At 37.5% G+C, this 20,915-nt stretch overlaps 1 protein-coding gene across 2 annotated transcripts in view; it reads left to right on the top strand.

Moving 5' to 3' along the window:
- Positions 1–20,400, top strand: part of Stk31 (serine/threonine kinase 31) — a 73,901-nt gene extending 53,501 nt beyond the window's left edge. Inside the window, exons 21-24 of one of the 2 annotated variants that reach the window (XM_060378683.1) lie at positions 248–397; positions 4,785–4,907; positions 16,265–16,333; positions 20,032–20,400. In XM_060378683.1, the coding sequence (XP_060234666.1) occupies positions 248–397; positions 4,785–4,907; positions 16,265–16,333; positions 20,032–20,256 (567 nt within the window). In that variant the 3' untranslated portion in view covers positions 20,257–20,400. The remainder of the gene's footprint in view (positions 1–247; positions 398–4,784; positions 4,908–16,264; positions 16,334–20,031) is intronic. The other variant, XM_060378682.1, reaches the window with a different exon arrangement.
- The last annotated feature ends 515 nt before the right edge of the window (positions 20,401–20,915 follow it).

The raw sequence follows: 20,915 nt of genomic DNA, 5'->3' as shown, positions 1-20,915 counted from the left end.
AGCTTTACTTTAATCACCGGGAGCAGTGGCAGTGCATACCTGCAATCCCAGCAGATCTCTGTGAGTTTGAGAGAAACCCTCTCTTGGAAAAACTAAAGACCAATAAATGAATAATTAAAAAAGGAGAAGCAGCAGCAGCAGCTTCACTTTAGTTCTGGGATAGTCTTTTAATAAAGACAAAATTTATACATTAAAATGAGTTGTCAGCTTTCTAAATGCCACCTTTTTCCTGTACATATATTTGTAGGAAGCTTTAAAAGTCATGAAAGGTGTTGCCCAAGGTCTACATACATTGCACAGTGCTAACATAATTCATGGATCACTTCATCAGAACAATGTGTTTGCCTTAAATCGCGAAAAAGGGATTGTTGGAGATTTTGACTTCACCAAGTCTGAGGTAAAATATCATAGCTTAATAGGATAGAAAACAAGTAAGAAGGTGGTTCATCACGCACACAATGTGATTTATCGTGAGATATGCTCTTTGAGTTGTGCCATGTAGTACAAATGGTATCTTTAATGGTCTTCTAGGTGGTGGTGAGCAGTGTGTGATTTTGCTGAAAGTACAGTAACAATCGGATGTGTTATCACTTGACAACACTGATACTTTTCTCATCAGGAAACAGTTACTAGAAACATGTAAGAACTACCCGCACCCCCAGCCTGTGCTCCTCTCTTTCACAGATTAAATTTAAATACACATGCTTTGCTATTATCAATATAATACACTTTTGGAAGCCTGAGAACCATGGCTGCTTTTATTTAGTTTAAGTCTAGGCTTTTATTTGGTGCCACATTAATTCCCAATAGGCAGTTTGTAGAGATAATCAGTCCAGACAGTTAAGAGAATATGATATTTTTATACGTGTGTGGAGTAGGTAGTCTAAGAATATACATGATCACAAAGGAGAAATTTTCTCTATTTTAGTTGACAAACATGCCTTCTGTGTCAACATCCACAGAATATCCCTGAAAACCAACAAAAAACAGGCATTAGTAATTTCAACACTAAAAATTTTAGGGCTGGAGAGATGGCTCAGAGCTTAAGAACACTGGCTGTTCTTTCAAACGTCCTGAGTTCAATTCCCAGCAACCACATGGTAGCTCATAGCCATCTATAATAAGATCTGGTGCACAGGCACATATGCAGGAAGGATGCTGTATAAATAGTGAATAAATAAGTCTTTTAAAAATACAGTTTTCTAGCCAGGTGAGGTGGTGCATACCTGTAATCCCAATGCTCGGGGAGGCAGAGGCAGGTGGATCTCTGTGAGTTCAAGGCCAGCCTGGTCTACAAAGCAAGTCCAGGACAGCTTCCACTACACAGAGAAACCCTGTCTCAAAAACAAACAAAACAAAACCTAAACTACCCCCCCAAAAGAGGAAAAAAATCCAATTCACTTTGTATCCCAGCTGTAGCCCCCTCCCACTCTCACCTATCCTCCCTCTTTTCTTCCCATGCCCCTCCCCCAGTCCACTGATGGGGTGGTCCTCCTCCCCTTCCCTCTAACCCTAGCCTATCAGATCTCATCAGGACTGGCTGCATTGTCTTCCTCTGTGGCCTGGTAAGGCTGTTCCCCGCTCAGGGGGAGGTGATCAAAAAGCCAGCCACTGAATTTTTGTCAGAGATAGTCTCTGTTCCTATTACTAGGGTACACACTTGGACACTGGGCTGCCATGGATTACATCTGTGCAAGGGTTCTAGGTTATCTCCATGCATGGTCCTTGATTGGAGTATCAGTCTCACAAAAGACCCCTGTGTCCAGACTTTTTTTGGTTCTGTTGCTCTCCTTGTGGGGCACCTGTCCTCTCCAGGTCTTTGTATCTCCCCCTTCTTTCATAAGATTCCCTGCACTCTGCCCAAAGTTTGGCTATGAGTCTTAACATCTAAACTACAGCCTACACATTGGGAAATAATCTTCACCACCCCTATATCTGACAGAGGGCTAATATCCAGAATATATAAAGAACTAAAGAACTTAAACAGCAACAAATCAAGTAATCCAGTTAAAAAATAGTGTACAGAGCTAAACGGAGAATTCTCAACAGAGGAATATCGAATGGCAGAGAAACACTTAAAGAAATGCTTAACATCCTTAGCTATCAGGGAAATGCAAATCAAATTGACCCTGAGATTTCACCTTACACCCATGAGAATGGCTAAGATCAAAAACTCAAGTGACAGCACATGCTGGAGAGGATGTGGAGAAAGGGGGACCCCTCCTCCATTGCTGGTGGGAATGTAAACTTGTACAACCACTCTGGAAATCAATCTGGCACCTTTTTCAGGCAATTAGGAATAGCGCTTCCTCAAGATCCAGCTATACCACTCCTGGAAAAGATGCTCACGTATACAACAAGGATGTTTGCTCAGCCATGTTCGTAGCAGCTTTATTTGTAATAGCCAGAATCTGGAAACAACCCAGATGTCCCTCAGTTGAGGAATGGATACAGAGAATCTAAATTCCTAAGCATTACTACTTCTGGATTTTTTTATTTCTAAAAACAGTTGGAAAAGTTGAGAAGCTTTTCCAAAGTTCCTCTCACTTTCCATCCTCAGAAACATTAATGATCCAGTTTCTTCACATATATCTTTGTTAACCATTGTTGTTATGTACTTTGGTCATTTGGTTGTTTACAAGTCTTAGAATAAATGTTTGATGTATAGTCTTAGTGTTTTTCATATGATAGCTCAAAAGGATGAAAAAGTGAATGTACAACTAATTAAAAGTTGCAGTATAGGACTTATGTAGACTAATTTTATGAAACATTTTGTTGTCCCATATTAATTTATCGGAGAATTAAGATAACATAAGAGAATACGGAGTTTTAAATTCATTTCTAAGAATTCTTATCAGTTTATTTTTGAGCATATCATTGGTACAATTGTAGATGTGACTGTTCCAGCAATCACTCCTATTTGTTTATATTCATATGTCATATGATTTCCAGTTGATGTCTTAGCTATTAGATTTTAGACTACACTTAGAGAAATTGGGATGGAGATAGTAAGTAGAGAAGATATACAATCCATACTTGCGGTATGCGGTAGGCACTGTGCTAACTAACATTTTCTTTATGACAACTCTATAATTTAGATAGCATTTCTATTTAAAAATGTAGACTTAATTTAGACTTGAAGAAATTAAAATTTCATTAATTATGTGTGTACACACATGCACATGTTTGTATGCATGTACTTGTGGATGGATGGATAAGCATGTGTGCTGCTGAGCACATGCAGAGAAATTAATTGAAGAAATTAAAATCTAAATCACACAGCAAATAAATTTGAGAGTAAGAAGTGTAACCTAAGGGAAGACTTAATTTAGGTATCACAATTTGTCATTAGTTATCCTTTGATTTCTTAGAAAATGCTATATTTAGAAGATGGTCACAAAGAAAAGAAACTAATTTGTATAGTTTCATTTAAAAATTTAGAATGTTGAGAATTAGAAAATAGTACTGCCTTATGAATTTATTAAAATATACAAACACGTGTAGGGGAAGTGGCATCATATGTAAAGTGCTGTCCGTGGAAGCCTAATGACCAGAGTTTGAACCCTGGAGCCCATGTGAAAAGTCAAGAAAACCCCATGTAGTAGCTTATACCTGCAGTCCCAACACTTCTTCAGTGAGATGGGAGGTAGAAACAGGAGAACTCAAAGCTTGCTGGCCAGCTTGCCTGAAGCAGGTAGTGTAGTGGCAGAAAGAGCAAGAAAAACCTGGTTTCAGTAAGGCAGAAGGCAAAGGCTTCTCCAGAAAGTTCTCTGACCTCCACATGCACTCAGTGGCACACATGCTTATCCATCCATCCACAAGTACATGCACACAAACGTGCACATATGTGTGTAAACATAATGGATGAAATTTAAAACAAACTGAGAAGCTTCTGTAAAGCAAAGGACACTCTCATCAGACCAAAAGGACAGCCTACAGGCTGGAAAAGGATCTTCACCAAGCCTATATCTGACAGAGGGCTAATATCCAGTATATATATAAAAACCTTAAGTTAAAAAGCATTGAATCAAGTAATCCAATTAAAAGTGGTATACAGAGCTAAACAGAGAATTCTCAATAGAGGAATATCGAATGGCAGAGAAACACTTAAAGAGATGCTCAACATCCTTAGCTATCAGGGAAATGCAAATCAAAATGACCCTGAGATTTCACCTACACCCATCAGAATGGCCAAGATCAAAAACTCAACTGACAACACATGCTGGAGAGGATGTGGAAAAAGTGGGACCCTCCATTGTTGGTGAGAATGTAAACTTATACAAGCACTTTGGAAATCAATCTGGCACTGTCTCGAAAATCAGGAATAGCGCTTCCTCAAGATCCAGCTAACCGCTGGGCAGAGGAAGACAATGCAGCTAGTCCTGATGAGACCTGATAGGCTAGAGTCAGAGGGAAGGGGAGGAGGACCTCCCCTATCAGTGGATAGAGAGAGGGGCATGGGAGGAGAAGAGGGAGGGCAAGTGGGATTGGGAGGGGACAAGGGGGCTACAGCTGGGATACAAAGTAAATAAAATATAATAAAACACACACACACACACACACACACACACACACATACACACAAAACAATGTCTGTGATCAAAGAGTCCAGAGTCATTCATTTCAGTCCACATGTGAATCTGAGTATAATAAAAGTAAAACTTGTAAGGATAGAAAGTTAGATATTTGAGAAGTAGACAATGAAATATTTCAAGAGAATTTTTAAATCGAGAATGAAAGCTTTCACACAAAACTCTCAACTATATAAAATACTGTTTTTGTAGAGTCAGCGAGCCTCAGTGAATATGATGGTTGGTGGATTGAGTTTGCTATCACCTGAATTGAAAACTGGAAAACCTCCTTCTGCAAGTTCAGATTTGTATGCATATGGATGCCTCTTATTATGGGTATGTTGCTTTAAAAAAATCAATAATTTACAGATGTTTCAGAATTGTATGATTGTAGTGACTTTCAGCCACTTTTTTTTTCTGGAAGAAGAATAATGGTACACTTTTTTAAAGTAGAATTTGTGTGTGTGTGTGTGTGTGTGTTGGAGTGCACATACTTCTGTGTTTGTGTGTGTGTATGTGCGCATGTAGAGGCCACAGATCAACTTTGGATGAGTTATTTAGGAGTCATCTACTTGGATTGTTAAGACAGGGTCTGTCATTGTCCTAGAGCTTGCCAAGTAGGCAAGGCTGGCTGGCTATTGAGCTACAGAGATCTGCCTGTCTGCTTTTCCTCCACTGGGATGATAGGCACGTGCAACCAGGCCCAGATTCTTTTTTTCCTTTTTATTCCATGGGTTCTGGTGTCAAACTCTGGTATTCATGCTTGGGTGGCAAGCAGTTCACCAACTCTGCTCCATTCCCATGCTCAGAATTTTTAAAGTTTTCTTAAAATTATCAACTGTTGATATCTTTCCTATTACTATGCACTTTTATAGTTTAGATTGACATATACAATAGGCATTACATTGTTTTTACTTTTGTTGTACTCAGTATTGACTGAAGATGATTTTATTCTATAGGAATATGGAACAAATTCATGTATGTGTGGGAGATAATGCTAAGTGAACACTACATATGTTTTTGCTTTTAGTGTATTCCAAAAGTTACCCATTGCTTAAGAATTGGAGTGATTGGGGACTGGACAGATGGCTTAGTGCTTAAGAATTTGACTGGTTAGATATTAAAAGGAAAGAATATCTGTTCTTCTAGTGAACATTATACTTGCCGAGGGATGAGCAAATGTTTTCTATAAGGACCAGCTGATTATATTTTTAGGCTCTATTGTCTAAAAATATTTTGTCAGTATTGAGTTCAGTTGCTGTAGCACCAAAGCACAAACAAGTTAATATGACTTCTTCCAGTAAAAGTTTATTAATAGATTTTGAAATTTGAATATGCAACTTTCATATCTTAATTAGAATTTTTTATTTTCTTTTAAATATTTAAAAACATGAGAACAATTTTTGGCTTACATTTTGTACAAAAATAGCATTGATTTGGCGTAGAGGTCATATTCTGTTAATCCCTGTCCCAGGCAGGAAAGATGGACAAAAGGAAAAATCATTAAATTTGAAAGCAAAGAAAAATGAAGCTGTAAACATGATTAATAGTGTATTATTTTTAGGAGTGTACATAAAATCTGCTAGAACTAACATATATTTATTAAGATAAAAGTTTTAATTTTAATGTAATTAAATTGCTTATGTACTAATAAAAATAGGAAATTTAAAATTATGAAAATATGGCTCAGAGAAATGGCTCAGTATTTAAGGACACTTGTTCTTGCAGAGAACCCAGGTTTGGTTCCCAGAAACCGTAAGATGCTCATAAACCATGAATAATTCATGTTCCAGAGGGTCTGATGCTCTCTTTTGACTTTGGAAGTCCCAGGCACATATTTTACAATACATACATGAATAAAAAACATGTACAATAATTTTTAAACTCATGAAAATAGCTTAGGAGATGCTCACTGGGCAAGAGGGCTTACTGTGTACAAAGGAGGACCTGGATTTGAAGCCCCAGAAGCATGAAAAGGCCAAGGATAGCGTCATGCTGTTCCTATAATCCCAGTATTACTTGTTCTTCCACCTGAAGCAGGGATTTCTAGTTCAGGGAATAAGTAAGCAAGGAAAAGAGGAAGACATCTGATGTACATGGTCTTGTGTTTGTGCACTCCCTCACACACTCATAGAAAATCATGATGATATCAAAGTATGGTACTTTGGACAAGCTTAACCAAAAATATTTTGAGACATGTACATTGAAAATACAAAGCATTGCTAAGAAAAATTAAAGCTACAGATAGAGAAATACACTTTATTTATGGACTGGAAAACCTGATGTTTTATGAAAGCCCTACTCAAGATTGGCCTACAAATTCAAAGCACTTTGAACAGAAATGCTGGTAGTTGTTTTGTATGTGGAATCAATAATTTAAATACTAAAATAAATGTTCTAGTTCACATAAAATGTGTAGAATTAGTAGTAACCAAGGGGACTTTGTGAAAGAATGAAATTGATAGCCCTATGGGATCTGATTTCAAAACAGTAAAGTCATAGCTTATAAAACCAGGCTGATATTGGTGTGAAGCTAGATCTCCAGATGACTGGAATGGTGCAGAGCGGAGCTTCTCAACCTTCTTAATGCTGCAGCCCTTTAATACAGTTCCTTCTGTTGTAGTGACCCCCCAGTCATAACATTGTTTTATTTCTACTTTATAACTCTAATTTTGCTACTGTTACGAATCATATTGTAAACACCTGATATGCAGGATACCTGATTATGTGACCACTGTGGGGGTTGTGACCCACAGGTTGAGAAACAGTGCTATAGAAGTTAGTAGATCCGTCCATGTATGGCCAGTTGACTCTTGACAAGGCAGTTACTGGAGTAAATGGACTACTGGAACAATAAGCATCCATATATGGAGGATAAACTGATTAATTTCCTCGTACTATGCAGAAAGTACATAGTTAAGAACTGAAGTTTTAAGACTTTAAGCAGAAAACACAGGAGAAAATCTACGTTTTAGATTTTCTAATTTCTTGGCATAGAGGTTTTAAAAGGATGTTCTTAGGGCTTTCTGAATTCCATTTGTATCGGTTGTATGTAATGCCTCCTTTTTCATTTGCTCTTAATATTTCAAGGCCTCAAGTACATCAAAAAATTATTGGAGATCTTATATTTTTACACACTGATAAACTGTTGTAGACTTTATCCTTAGAAATTCTTTCGTTCTTTCCAGTTTGGTATGTTATGTTTTCATTTTCATTCAGAACTAGGATTTTTTTTTAATTTCTGTCTTGATTTCCTCAGTTATCCAATTATCCCTCAATAGTGAAGTAACTGCTGCTGCTGTTAAGAAAGAGCAGTTTTTAATTTTTTTTTTTTTTACTAATTACACTTTATTCACTTTGTATCCTCCTGTAGCTCCCATCCTCCTCCCCTCCCAATTTCTCCCTCCCTTCCCCTTCTCCATGTATGCCCCTCCCCAAGCCCATTGATAGGGGAGGTCTTCTTTCCTTCTTTCTGATTCTAGTCTGTTAGGTCTCATCAGGGGTGGCTGCATTGTCTTCCTCTGTGGCCTGGTAAGGCTGCTCTCCCCTCATGGGGAGGTGATCAAAGAGCAGGCCAATCAGTTCATGTCAGAGCCCTGTTTCTATTACTGTGGAGCCCACTTGGACACTGAACTGACATGGGCTACATCTGTGCAGGGGTTCTAGGTTATCTCCATGCATGGTCCTTGGTTGGAGTATCAGTCTCACAAAAGATCCCTGTGCCCAGATTTTTTTTTTTTTTTTTTTTTTTTTTGTTCTGTTGCTCTCTTTGTGGAGCACCTGTCTCCTCCAGGTCTTACTATTTCCCACTTCTTTCATAAGATTCCCTGTACTCTGCCCAAAGGCTGGCCATAGTCTCAGCATCTGCTTTGATACCCTGCAAGGTAGAGTCTTTCAGAGGCCCTCTGTGGGAGGCTCCTGAGAAAGAGCATTTTTTAACCCCACATTTATGTGTGCTTTATTATTGTTGCCAAGTACCTTCTGTGGTGGAAATGTGTTCAGCCTTTTTTCATTGTCATCAGTCTAGTCAATAACAACGCAGAATCTCATAATGATTTAAGTCTGTTATTTTGTATTGGGCCAATTCATAGATATTCTTGGCATGTGGCCCATGGGCCCTGGTTTGACATGTGTGTAGGAGTAAAACATTGTTTTTTTAAAAACTATATTTTTTTCTATTGAAGAAGGCCAAAACAATAGATAATGTATAACTTTGAGAATTTTTTTTCAGTGCAATGTCTTTGAAACTAAGGCATATTGTCTAATGTAGTCTTTGTATGAGTAGACCAAGTTTATTTGTTCACATGTTAAAAAATACTTGAATGGTTCTAGTTTTTGGTTATTAAAAAAAGCTGCTTGTAACAGCTTTGTGTATAGGTTTTGTTATAAACAAAATGTCTTTTTTAGAGTAAATATCTGTGAGATTGCTGAGTCAGATTTTAACTGTGTGAATATTTTTTATAAGGAACTGTCAAACTGCTTTGAAGAGTGACTATCATTTTTCACTCTAGTCATGTAAATGAGTTTCAGCTGTCTAGATTATTCTCACGACCTGGTATTGTCATCTTCTATTTAGCCATGTAATAGATGTGTACAAGTAAATTGTCATGGTTTTAATTTTCATTTTTGTAACGGGCAGTTATGTTGACCATATTTTATTGATTGATTGATTGAGACAGGGTTTCTCTGTGTAGCCATAGACTCACTTTGTAGACCAGGCTGCCCTTGAACTCAGAGAGATCCATCTGCCTCTGCCCCCCTGAGTGCTGAGATTATAGGCGTGTGCCACCATGACCAGCTTTTTTGTTTTTTATATACTTGATGAGGTCTCTTTATAACATTTACCTGTTTTTAATTGGGTTGTGTTCTATTTATTTTTTTTAAAAGTATTTCAAATATCTTGTATATCTTCAGTGATGTGTATGCTTAAATATTAAACAAGTTTGAATGATATTGTTTTTCTGATATCTTATTCAGCATTTTTTATTAGTGTACATTAATGTTTCTGATATTAATTTTGCAACCTAAATCTTTACTGATTCTTTCATCAGATCTATGAATCTTCAGGTGGGTTCTTTAGGAGCTTTTAAATATAAGGTCATGTCATCTGCAAATCAAATATTTAAGCGACAATACATGCTAGAGAGTATGTGGAAAAAGGGAAACCCTCCTCCATTGCTGGTGGGAATGTAAACTTGCACAACCACTTTGGAAATCAAGCTGAAGCTTTCTCACACAATTAAGAATAGTGCTACCTCAAGATCCAGCTATACCACTCCTAGGCATATATCCAAAAGATGCTCAAGTATACAAGGACATTTGCTCAACCATGTTTGTAGCAGCTTTATCTGTAATAGCCAGAATCTGGAAACAACCCAGATGTCCCTTAACGGAGTAATGGATACAGAAATCGTGGTACACTTACACAATGGAACACTACTCAGCAATTAAAAACAAGGAAATCATGAAATTTGCAGGCAAATGGTAGGAACTAGAAAAGATCATCCTGAGTGAGGTATCCCAGAAGCAGAAAGACACACAGGGTATATACTCACCTCTAAGTGGATATTAGACATAAAACAGGATAAACATACTAAAATCTGTACACCGTAAGGAAGCTAAGCAAGGAGGAGGACTTTGGATGAGTTGATCAGTCCTCACTCAGAAAGGCAAACAGGATGGACATCAGAAGAGGGAGAAAACAGGAAACAAGACAGGAACCTACCACAGAGGGCCTCTGAAAGACTCTACCCTGCAGGGTATCAAAGCAGATGCAGAGACTCATAGCCAAACTTTGGGCAGAGCACAAGGAATCTTATGAAAGAAGGGGGAGATAGAAAGTCCTGGAGGGGACAGGAGCTCCACAAGGAGAGCAACAGAACCAAGAAATCTGGGCCCATGGGTCTTTGTGAGACTGATACTCCAACAAAGGACCATGCATGGAGATAACCTAGAACCCCTGCACAGATGTAGCCCATGGCAGCTCAGTGTCCAAGTGGGTTCCCTAGTAATGGGAACAGAGTTGTCTCTGACATGAACTCAGTGGCTGGCTCTTTGATCACCTCACCCTGAGAAGGCTGGGGAGCAGCCTTACCAGGCCACAGAGGAAGACAAGACAGTGCAGCTTCTCCTGATGAGACCTGATAGGCTAGAGTCAGAGGGACAGGGAGGAGGACCTCCCCTATCCACTGATATGGAGGGAGGGGCATGGGAAGAGATGAGGGAAAGAGGGTGGGATTGGGAAGAGATGGGGGAGAGGGCTACAGATGGGATACAAAGTGAATCAAATGTAATTAATAAAAATAAATAAAAAGAAAAAATTAACTTCTCAAATTTTGTATCCCATTCATTTCTTTTCTTGCCTTATTGCTTTGGCTAAGAATTTAACACTATATTGAATAAAAGTGTTGTGAATAGACACCCTTATCTAATTCTTGATTTTAGAGGAAATGATTTAATATTACTTTGCATAAAGCAGGGAAGTATAGAATATTTAAACAAGTATAAAATGTTCAAGAACTACAAAATATACATTCTTCCACCATCCTGTGAAGTTTTGTTTGTTTGAGATCTTTATCTTAAATAATATCTTCAAGTCCCACCAGGTTTCATGCATGTGACATGATCTCATTATTTAACCTACTGGAACAAATTTCGAAGGTTTGCCCATATCTTTTGTGTTCTCTTTGATGTTGCTGTCTGGGTGAATTGCTGGAGTGGAACTTAAGCTCCACATGAGTTCATGCCTGCTTGCAGCCAGATAGTTGGCTGAAGGGTGGTATATTTCATTTTTATATTTATGCAGTCTTTATATATTCTAGATGGTAATCCCATTTGAATAGTATTGGACAGTTGCTTCCCCATTGGAGGCTGCTGCTTCACTCTGGTCGTTGCTTCTTTTGCTGTACAGAAAACTTTATAAAGATCGATTTTTGTGTGTGTATGTGTGTATATACAAGTGTATGTATAGGCACACAAGTCACAGTGCATGTGGAGGCTAGAGGACAAATTCATGGACTTGATTCTCTTTCTCCTTTACTTGGGCTCCAGGGATTTAATTCAGCTTGCTAGGGTTGTGAGGCAAATGCTATTGCCTTCTGGGTTATTTTATTGCCCTCACAGAAGCTTTAAATTTCACATAATACCAGTTGATTAATTTTCAGAATTATTTCCTGTGTTTTTGGAGTCTTCAGAAAGTCCTTGCATGTGCTTATTTCTCAGAGTGTTTTACTCCCAACAGTTTTAAAGGTGCACGTCTTACATTAAGGTCTGTGATCTATCTTAATTATTGGGCAGTGTAGTGGTTTGAATGAGATGTTTTCCATAGCTCAGACAGTTGAATACTTGGTCCCTAATTGATGGCACTATCTGGAGAGGCTATTTTTGTATGTGTGTGGTTGGGGTGGTGAGAATCTTTTTATTGAATAGCATACTGCTGAAGGCTCTGTTGCCAGTACCTCAGTGCCCAGAGACCAACTACTGTAACAGCACATCACTCATCAATTTCAACCCAGTTACATATCACTAGTGATTATAGACTGAAAATAGAAAAACTTACAGCATAGAATATACTGTGAAGTAAGAAAGGGTAAGTGTGGACAGAAGTCAAGGAATGAGATAATAAAATGGAAACAACTTCAAAGTAGACATAGAAAAGTAAGGAACTAAGATCCTCATGAGATAAACTGTAAATTTAAAAATTAATAGATGTAGCTGGGCGTGGTAGTACATTCTTTTAATTCTAGCACTCAGGAGTCAGGCAGGCAGATATCTTGTGAGTTCAAGGCTGGCTCTGCCCACATACTCAAGTTATGGGCTAGCCTGGAGCTAGTGTAGGGCCACAAAATCATTCTTGTTCAGCTCACATTTGGGCAGTAAATGTTAGTGAGACTTCTTAGGTGTAACTTCTGACCTTACTAGGAGACACAATCTCATAGCAAATACCCTGATTCTTTGGCTCTTCGATCTCCACCCCACCCCACCCCCAACATATACACAATGTTATCAGAACCTTAGGCGTGGGAGTGTTCTGTAGATGGGTTCATTGGGACTGGGCTCCACAACTCTGCGTTTTGATTCATTGTGTTTTTCTGTAGTGGTTTCCATGTGTTACAAACAGAAGTTTCCTTGATGAGGGCTGAAGACTATACTCTCTGTGGGTGTAAGGGCAAATATTTATAGACAGTTTTTAGGGTTACGCAGGCTCAGTATATTCGTGGTTGTAACCCTCCTCCAGAGTATCATGACTTTCCAAGCAGTGAGTAGTTATCTAGGCTTCCAGTACTAAGCATGTTGAGGGCTCAGTCCAGTTAGAGAGCTATTTGTTCCCATCAAGGTATGTGCTCCAGTACTGTGCCTTTAAGGGTTATCTTACCATGCTTGTTGTTGATGTGGATCTTTGGCGTCATAACTGGACGCTTGATTGTGTTCCTTTTTTGGAAACTTGGATGGTACCTTTGGGTACCACCAAAGAAGCATTCAGGTCAGTTCTGACTGAGAAGCCTCTGGGCCCTATTTCTGAAGTACATAGCATCTTCAGCAATGGGGACTTACCTTTAATCTCCCGGGAGCAACCAAGGGCAATGGCAATAGGCTATATGTTTTTGGAGTGTGTCAGATAGCCCTGGCTAGTAACTCATGTCTGGTATTGGGGTTTTTGCTAGGTGATCTTTGACTCTTGGAGGGAGAATTGTCAGCCCAGATAAGAAAATTTATGCACAGAATAATGTATATGATAGGGTTTTATTGTAGGTAAATAGTTAATAGTATGATTACTTTGGCTTTTTCAGACATCCTTATTGTTATTTTACCCACCACCTTCCTTTTTCTGTATTTACTTCCTTTCCATTCCTTAAAGAGCCCCCTTCCCATTGTCTTAGCAGATCCACTTGTACGTTGATATTCCGCATTACCTCCTCCTCCTGTATGTGCCCCTCTTCTCCTTAAAGAGTCCCTCTTTCCTATTTTCCCTGATCAGATCACATGTACTCCACTATTCTCCTCTCTTTTGCACCCATCCTCCTTACCCCGGTAATGGCCCCACATTATGTTTCTGTTTTCTGTAGTTACTGTAGGGCGGTAGAACATGACCTTTCCGGCACCCGCGATTATTGCCATCGGCATCTGCACCCTTGAGACTGTGATCTAGTGAACAAGTCATCAGGGTTACCAGCTTTGTCTTCCTGATTGTCTCCTCCTCTACCTCCAGCACAACCTTTCCATGAGACCTAGAACTTCCGTTTAACTGTGATTGCTGATGTCTGGGCAGACTATCATGATAGTGGTTGGGGGTACTGTGGTGCTAACTTAGGAGTTTAGAGCTCAGAGTGAAATTGACTTAGCCCGAGTGTTAGTTAGGAAGAGTGGTGAGCAGAGTGTAAAGTTTATGGTATTTTTGAGTGTACTTGTTTTATATGATTTTCTTTAAAAATAAAAAAAATACATTCATTCAGTGTGTGTGTATGTGTGTGTACACACACATTTCAGGCATATGTGAAAGTCAGAGGACAACTTGTAGGAGTTGGTTCTGTCTATCATTTGGGTGTCAGAGGTTGAACTTAGGGTATCAGTGTGGCAGCAAGTGCCTTTACCTACTGAGCCATCTCACTAGTCCCTTTTCTGTTTTTTTTAAATTTATTATTAATTTTTAAAGTAAATTTAATTCTTTGTGTATGTGTACATGTGTCTGTACAGGTTCCTGTGTACCTGTGTGTGGATATGTGTGAAAGTCAGAGTTTGACATTATACATCTCCTTAGTTGCTTTACAGTGTTTTTATCCCCCTTTGAGACCTGGTCTCTCATGAAACCCATAACTTGCTTATTTGGCTGGCCTGGCTGACTAGAAAGGCTCAGGAGTCCTGTCTCTGCCTCTCTAGCCCTGGGATTATAGGCAAGCCCTGCCTCACCTGACTGTTGATGTTGGTGCTGGGAGTCCTTATGCTTACACTGCAAATGCTTTACTAATTAAGATGTCTCCCTGCCTCTGTGGTTTTCTTATTGGTCTGTCTGGGCATTAAAATATGCATGTTTATCATGTTCTAGTAGTGCATTAGTTACTTGAGTTATCACTATGACCAAGTACCCAACAAATAGCAACTTCAGGAAGGAAGGGTTTACTTTGGCTCACAGTTCAGAGGAATACAGTCCATCATGAGGGAAGTATGATGTGGCTGGTCACAGTGTATCCTTGGTCATAAAGCAGAGAATTATGAGTGCTGGTGCTCAATTGCCTTTTCCTTTTAATACAGCCTTAGACCCAAACCTATGGGATGGCACCACCTGCATTGAGTGGGTCTTCCCTCCTCACTTAAACTTTTCTGGTAAAGCCCTCAAAGATGTTCCTAAAGGTATGTCTTGTAGGTAATTCTAACTCAAGTTGACAGTGATGTATTGATTTCCACTGTATTTGGGTTAGGTTAGAATCATTCCAGCAGTGTGTGAAGATTCTCTTTTGTCCACCTCATCCGCACTTGTTACTTGTTTTCTTAATGATTGCCATCTGACTAGGCAGGAAGTGAAGCAGATGCCATGGAGGAATGCTGGTTACTGGCTTGCTCTTCATGGCTTTCTTAGCCTGCTTTCTTAGGCCCACCTGCACTGTTGGATCCACTTACGGTGATCTGGGCCTGCCCACATTAATTTTTAGTCAAGAAAATGCCCAACAGATTTGCCCATAGCCAACAAGTTTTGGAGATATTTTCTCAATTGTGAGTCTCTCTTTCCAGATGACTATCTTGTACTAAGTTGACATAGGACAAACCAGGACAAATAGCTTCCTAAAGTTTACCTTATATTTCAGGAACAGAAAGTTTAAGTGTTAGAATGAAAGGAAACTTACTGGATTTAGTTTCTTGGTATTTAAGTTTTAAAAATCAGTAAAGCCAATATAATATAGATTACTAAGTGTCAGAGTATTTTATTTTTAAGAAATGAATTTATTCATTCTATTTCAAGTGAGTGTTTTGCCTGCATGCGTATGTGTACACCAAGTATGTGCCTGGACCTGCAGCAGAAGAGGGTATTGAATCCCCTGGAACTATGGTTGCTTATGGTGTGAACCACCATGAGAGTCCTGGGAATAGAACCAGGTCTCCTGTCAGAACAGCAAGTGCTTTTAACCACTGAGCCAGCATTCTAGCTCCTAGAACATTTTCTTGGAAAACAAGGAAATATTACAGTGTTTATTTATGGCATGTCTATCAACTGATTAACATGTAGGTACTTCAGGAGCTCTTTGTTTGTTTGTTCAAGTGACTTCTACTAAGAGTTCTTAGCCTGCATGAGAAATGCACTTTCTTATGAAATTTTTTCTATTCATCAGAATCTAGGAGCATCCAGTCTTTGGGCATTGTGGTATGATGTTGTAATCTACAAAGTGTTGGGTTTCATTTCTGGTTATTTCAAGGTATATGGAGCCAGTGAGCTATGGGTTGATTTTATGTAAAAGAGCTCCAGATTAGACTTTGTAGGATTAGTATTTAATACTAATTAAACCTTCCTAATGCTGCAGTCTTTTTAATGTAGTTCCTCATGTGGTAACCACAACCATAAAATTATTTCATTGCTACTTCATAACTAATTTTTCTACTGTTATAAACTATAAAATGTAAATATCCGATATGCAACCCCTGTAGGTTGAGAACTACTGCTTTAGATACTTTTGGAACCTAGTTACTTTTGTATTCTTTTTCAGCTTTCTGTTCAAAATCAGGAGTTTGAGACAAATGAAGATGGAATTCCAAAAGTGGATCAGTTTCATTTGGTAGGTTTCCTTTGGCTATTTACTCATTTGACATGTTTAATAATATAAATTAATAAGTTTTTGATTGGAAATGTTCTCTAATTTTTACAAAAATTCAAACTAGCATTAGAAATAAGTATTGAAAAAAATTGAAGTATCCTACTTGTGCCAGACAATTAACTTCAAGACAATTAATAATATGTAATAATACAGTGTCTACTATGTGTTCCAAGGTTATTTTGTTTTGAAATGAAAATTTTTTTGTAAGTGTCTAAGTATATCTTTAAAATTCATGTATGTCATTGAAATGGCTTTGTCATCCATATTTATTTTCAGGCAATGTATTTTGAGCACTTGTCGGGGACCAGGAATTGAACTAGGGTGCTAGGCTACTGGGCTACTAGATACAAGGATTGGAGCCGTGAAAAAGAAATTACTAATGTAATCTTGCCCAGGCTCTTTTTCTTGACTAATTTTTTTCTTTCTGCTTCCCTTTTTGCTTTTTTACACTGTAGATCTTAAGGAGAAAGTTACCAGTAGCCCTGTTCCACAGCTTGAATGTTCTCTGTCTTGAAATTTCCTCTGCCAAATGCATTAGTGTATCATTCCTTTATTCAGGTTCTTCTCGTACACAGGCTTTCAGAATATGGGAAGAAAGTACTAGGTTTTTTTTTTTTTTTCTTTCTAGGATATCACACAGATTGCCTTTTAAGAATCCTGTGCCTTGGGGGGCTAGAGAGATGGCTTCTTAAAGGTTAAGAGCATTGTCTGTTCTTCCAGAGGTTCTGAGTTCAATTCACAGCAACTGCGTGGTGGCTCATAACTATCTCTAATGAGATCTGGTTCCCTCTTCTGGCATGTAGACGTACATGGAGGCAGAACATTGTATACATAATAAATAAATCTTTAAAAAGGAAAAAAAAAAAAAGAATCCTGTTCCCCCTGAAACCTTATGGATCTACTGTTGCAGTCTGGTTTCCTTTTGGCATTCTTACCTTCTTAATTCCCACTAGCAGCCCAATATGCTCTGCTTACAGCACTCCAAGGGAATTTTAAAGACAAGTTCTAAGCTCTTCTACATTCTTCCTGTAAATCAGTTCCAAAGACCCAAGAACAGGGCCAGTTCAACATAGTGCTGACTTCTGCTCTCTATGAAATTTCTCTGTTAGTTGCTTTTTACATTGCTGTGATCAAATACATGCTAAGAAGCAATTTAAGGAAGGGAAGGTTTGAGGGGTATTTTTCAGTTGAGGTCTTCTTTACCATGTTCATTCATAGTTTGATATTTTAATTTTCTCAAAATTTAATTTTAAATTTCTTAGAGTTTAGTCAGATATGACACCTTTCTTTAAAGCCTTAAATAAATTTAAAACAATTTTAAAAAGAGATAGCCAACCTCACAGTTTTATCCACGTAGACTGAATAAGTTAGCGGGTTTTAATATAGTCATATATGTCCAATCGCCACCACAAACTCACTGCATTGTGTCTGCTATCTCTCAGTATCTATATTTCTTTACCTTAATCCTAATGAACAACTGATCTGTTTTTGTTTCTGTATAATTTGCTGTTGTGGTCATTCATATGAATGGAATAATAATATGTACAATCTGCTTTGCTTTCACTTAGTTTGCTTTAAGCTTCATACAAATTCCAGTATTAGTATTTCATCTCTTCCATGCTAAGTAATATTCCAGAGATAGATTTACCACAGTTTATCAATACCTTACCTATATAGTTATGTACATTTTGGTAATACATATACCATTGGTTATTATGGAAAATGATACAAACATTTGTATAAAAACAGTTGAGCAGACATGTTTCATTTCTACCCAGCAGTGGATTTACTGGGTCATAAGGCAACTGTTTATTTAGCAGTTTGAAGATTTCACTAGATTCCAAGCAGTTATCTTACATTAGTAGTAGCATATGTGAGAGCTTTAGTTTCTCTACATTAACACTGGTTTTTGATTCGACTTTTTGATTCTAGCTCTCATAATGGAAGCACTATCTCACTCATGGGCTTCATTTAAATTTGTGGTGTCTTCCTCGGAGAAATGCCTATGCAGACTCTTATTTTTACATTTAAAATATTGCCCTTTGATTTTTGAATCTTAATGGTTGCTTATGTATTCTAGAAACTGGGCATGTGGTTTGCTAATATTTTACTTCATTCTGTGTGTGGTATTTTCATCTTCTTGATAGTATCATTTGAAGTAAATCTTTATAATTTGCATGAAGTATAATTTTCTGCATTGTTGCTTGCACTTTGGGAATTATTTTCAAGAGTTCTTTGTTAAATCTAAAATTGTAAACATTTACTTCTATATTTTTTTCTTAGAGTTGTATAACTTAATATTTTTTAATTTAGATCTTTGAACTATTTTGAACTAAATTGTAGTATATTTTAAGAAGTAATATTCCAGTTTCAGTCTTCGCATGTGGCTATTTGTTCCAGCACTATTCATAGAAAGGCTCTTTTGTAATCATTAAAGGCCATGTCACTCTTGTCAGAACCAGTAGATGATGACTGTGGGTTTCTTTCTGGACTCTGAACGTTCTTCCACTATCTTACAGACACTTCTCTGTTATGATAGGACTTTGTCTTTATAAACCTATTGTAAGTTTAAAATGCATATAGTCCACATTGCCTGCAGAATTTACAGCTTAGCACATAGTGCCCTGCAGAACATTATGTGGTTATCTTGGCGATCACATGCTGATTTAGATGGCCAGCGTTAATGAGCGTTTTATAATACATATTGCTAATACAAGAAAGGGTCAAAATTAAAAATTTGAAGTATGGTCTTAGTAAAATGCTTTTGGTTCTTCACTACTGTAAGGCTAACCATCAGAAGTCAAGGACTAGTCAGACTGTCTGCAATGGTTCCTTTGCCAATACTATGTTGTCTTGATCACTATTAATAGAGATTTGAAATTGGGAAATGTGAGTTGTTACACTTTGCTCTTTTTAAAGATGGTCAGCATTATCATTCTGATCTGTAAATTTTAGAGGTAGCTTGTTAATAGCTACAAAGAAGTTAATCTAATAAAGACTGTTTTCGTTCTGAGGTCCTTTATTTGTGTTGCTTTCTAATCCACAAAATATTGGATGTTTCCCTATTTATTTAGAAATTTGATTTCCTTCAACTATATCTTGTATATATACTTTTGTAACTGTTTTGTTTAATCTTAATTATTAATTCCAATAACTTTTAGTGACCTTCTTAATGTTTTAAACTACCTGTATCATTTGTAAATAGTGATAGATTTACTTCTCCCCCTTTCAATTTTTTGTTTTATTTTTGTTTATTTTCTCTGCCTAAGTAATTGGAGTCTCATACAATATTGGGTAGTAGTGGTATGAAATTTTTATATGGAACTTGACCACTGTCCCATAAAGGAAGAAAAATTCTGTTCAAATTTCACTTTTTTTTTTAAAGCTATAATCATTTATGCTCTTGTATTTTTTCCTGGTAAATATATTACTGGAGATATCTTTTCCCACTGAAATGTATGTTAGCCTATGTCAGTCACTAATACAGGGTTGTTTTTTTTTAAAGATGGATCCTTTATCATTACAGATTTATTCTTTTTGCCATCAGTTTTGATTTTGATTACTTTTTAAACGTTTGTTTATTTTTTGAGGTTTTTTTGAGAGAGGGTTTCTCTATGTAGCCTTGGCTTTGATTTTTTAATGTTTCTTTTTCCTTACAGGATGATAATGTCAAATCCCTCCTCTGTAGCTTGATATATTTTAGAAGTTCTATGACTGCTGAGCAAGTTTTGAATGCTGAATGTTTCTTGCTTCCAAAGGGGAAATCAATGCCAAACCCAGAAAAAGAGATTGAATATACTCAGCATAACAAAGAAGATGAATCAAAGATGGAGAGCTTGGATAGATATAAAGAAAAGACAAGAAATGGGGACGCCAACCCTTGACTGACAAAGTAGTCCTCTGTTGTGGCTGTACATGTTCTGTTTGCTTAGTGATAAGAGTGTGTGTAAATGTTTTGGAACTAGTTGGATTGCATCTTTGGATTTGGGTTGTAAAAAATAAAAGATATGTTTTGGTTATAGCTTAAAGTCATTCATATTCTTTGAAATTTTGCTTAACTTGACATTGTTATGGAAAGAGTTTCTATTTGGATTTACTGGAATTAAGACATTATAGTGTTAGTGTTAAGTTCTGTATTGATAGTTGGTTGTGATAAAGGATAATTGGCATCTGTTTTATATCCAGTTCTGGCAACATAAAGATAAATTAAACATGGTCCTTGTACTTGCATGGCCAACAGTTTGAAAATTTTTCAATATTTAAAGAGATCTTGATAATATAGAGATACCCAAGAGGTGTCCAAGGATACTCTGGGCTTTCTAAAGAAGCTCACTTATTCTGTGGAGGAGTGGTGTCATAGAACACTTTCTGAGTAGGCTATACTTTCCTTAAATCTCACTAATTTACTGTTTAAAATTTTTTAAATTTAGTTTGTGTGTGTGTGTGTGTGTGTGTGTGTGTAGGGATTTACGTTCAGATTTATACAGAAGCATGTGAAGACCAAAGGACAGCCTTGGATTTCATTCCTTAGGAATGCTGCTCA

The sequence above is a fragment of the Meriones unguiculatus genome, chromosome 3, assembly GCF_030254825.1.
Source record: "Meriones unguiculatus strain TT.TT164.6M chromosome 3, Bangor_MerUng_6.1, whole genome shotgun sequence".
In the NCBI taxonomy this organism is placed as follows: Eukaryota; Metazoa; Chordata; class Mammalia; order Rodentia; family Muridae; genus Meriones; species Meriones unguiculatus.
This window is presented reverse-complemented; position numbering and strand designations above follow the sequence as displayed.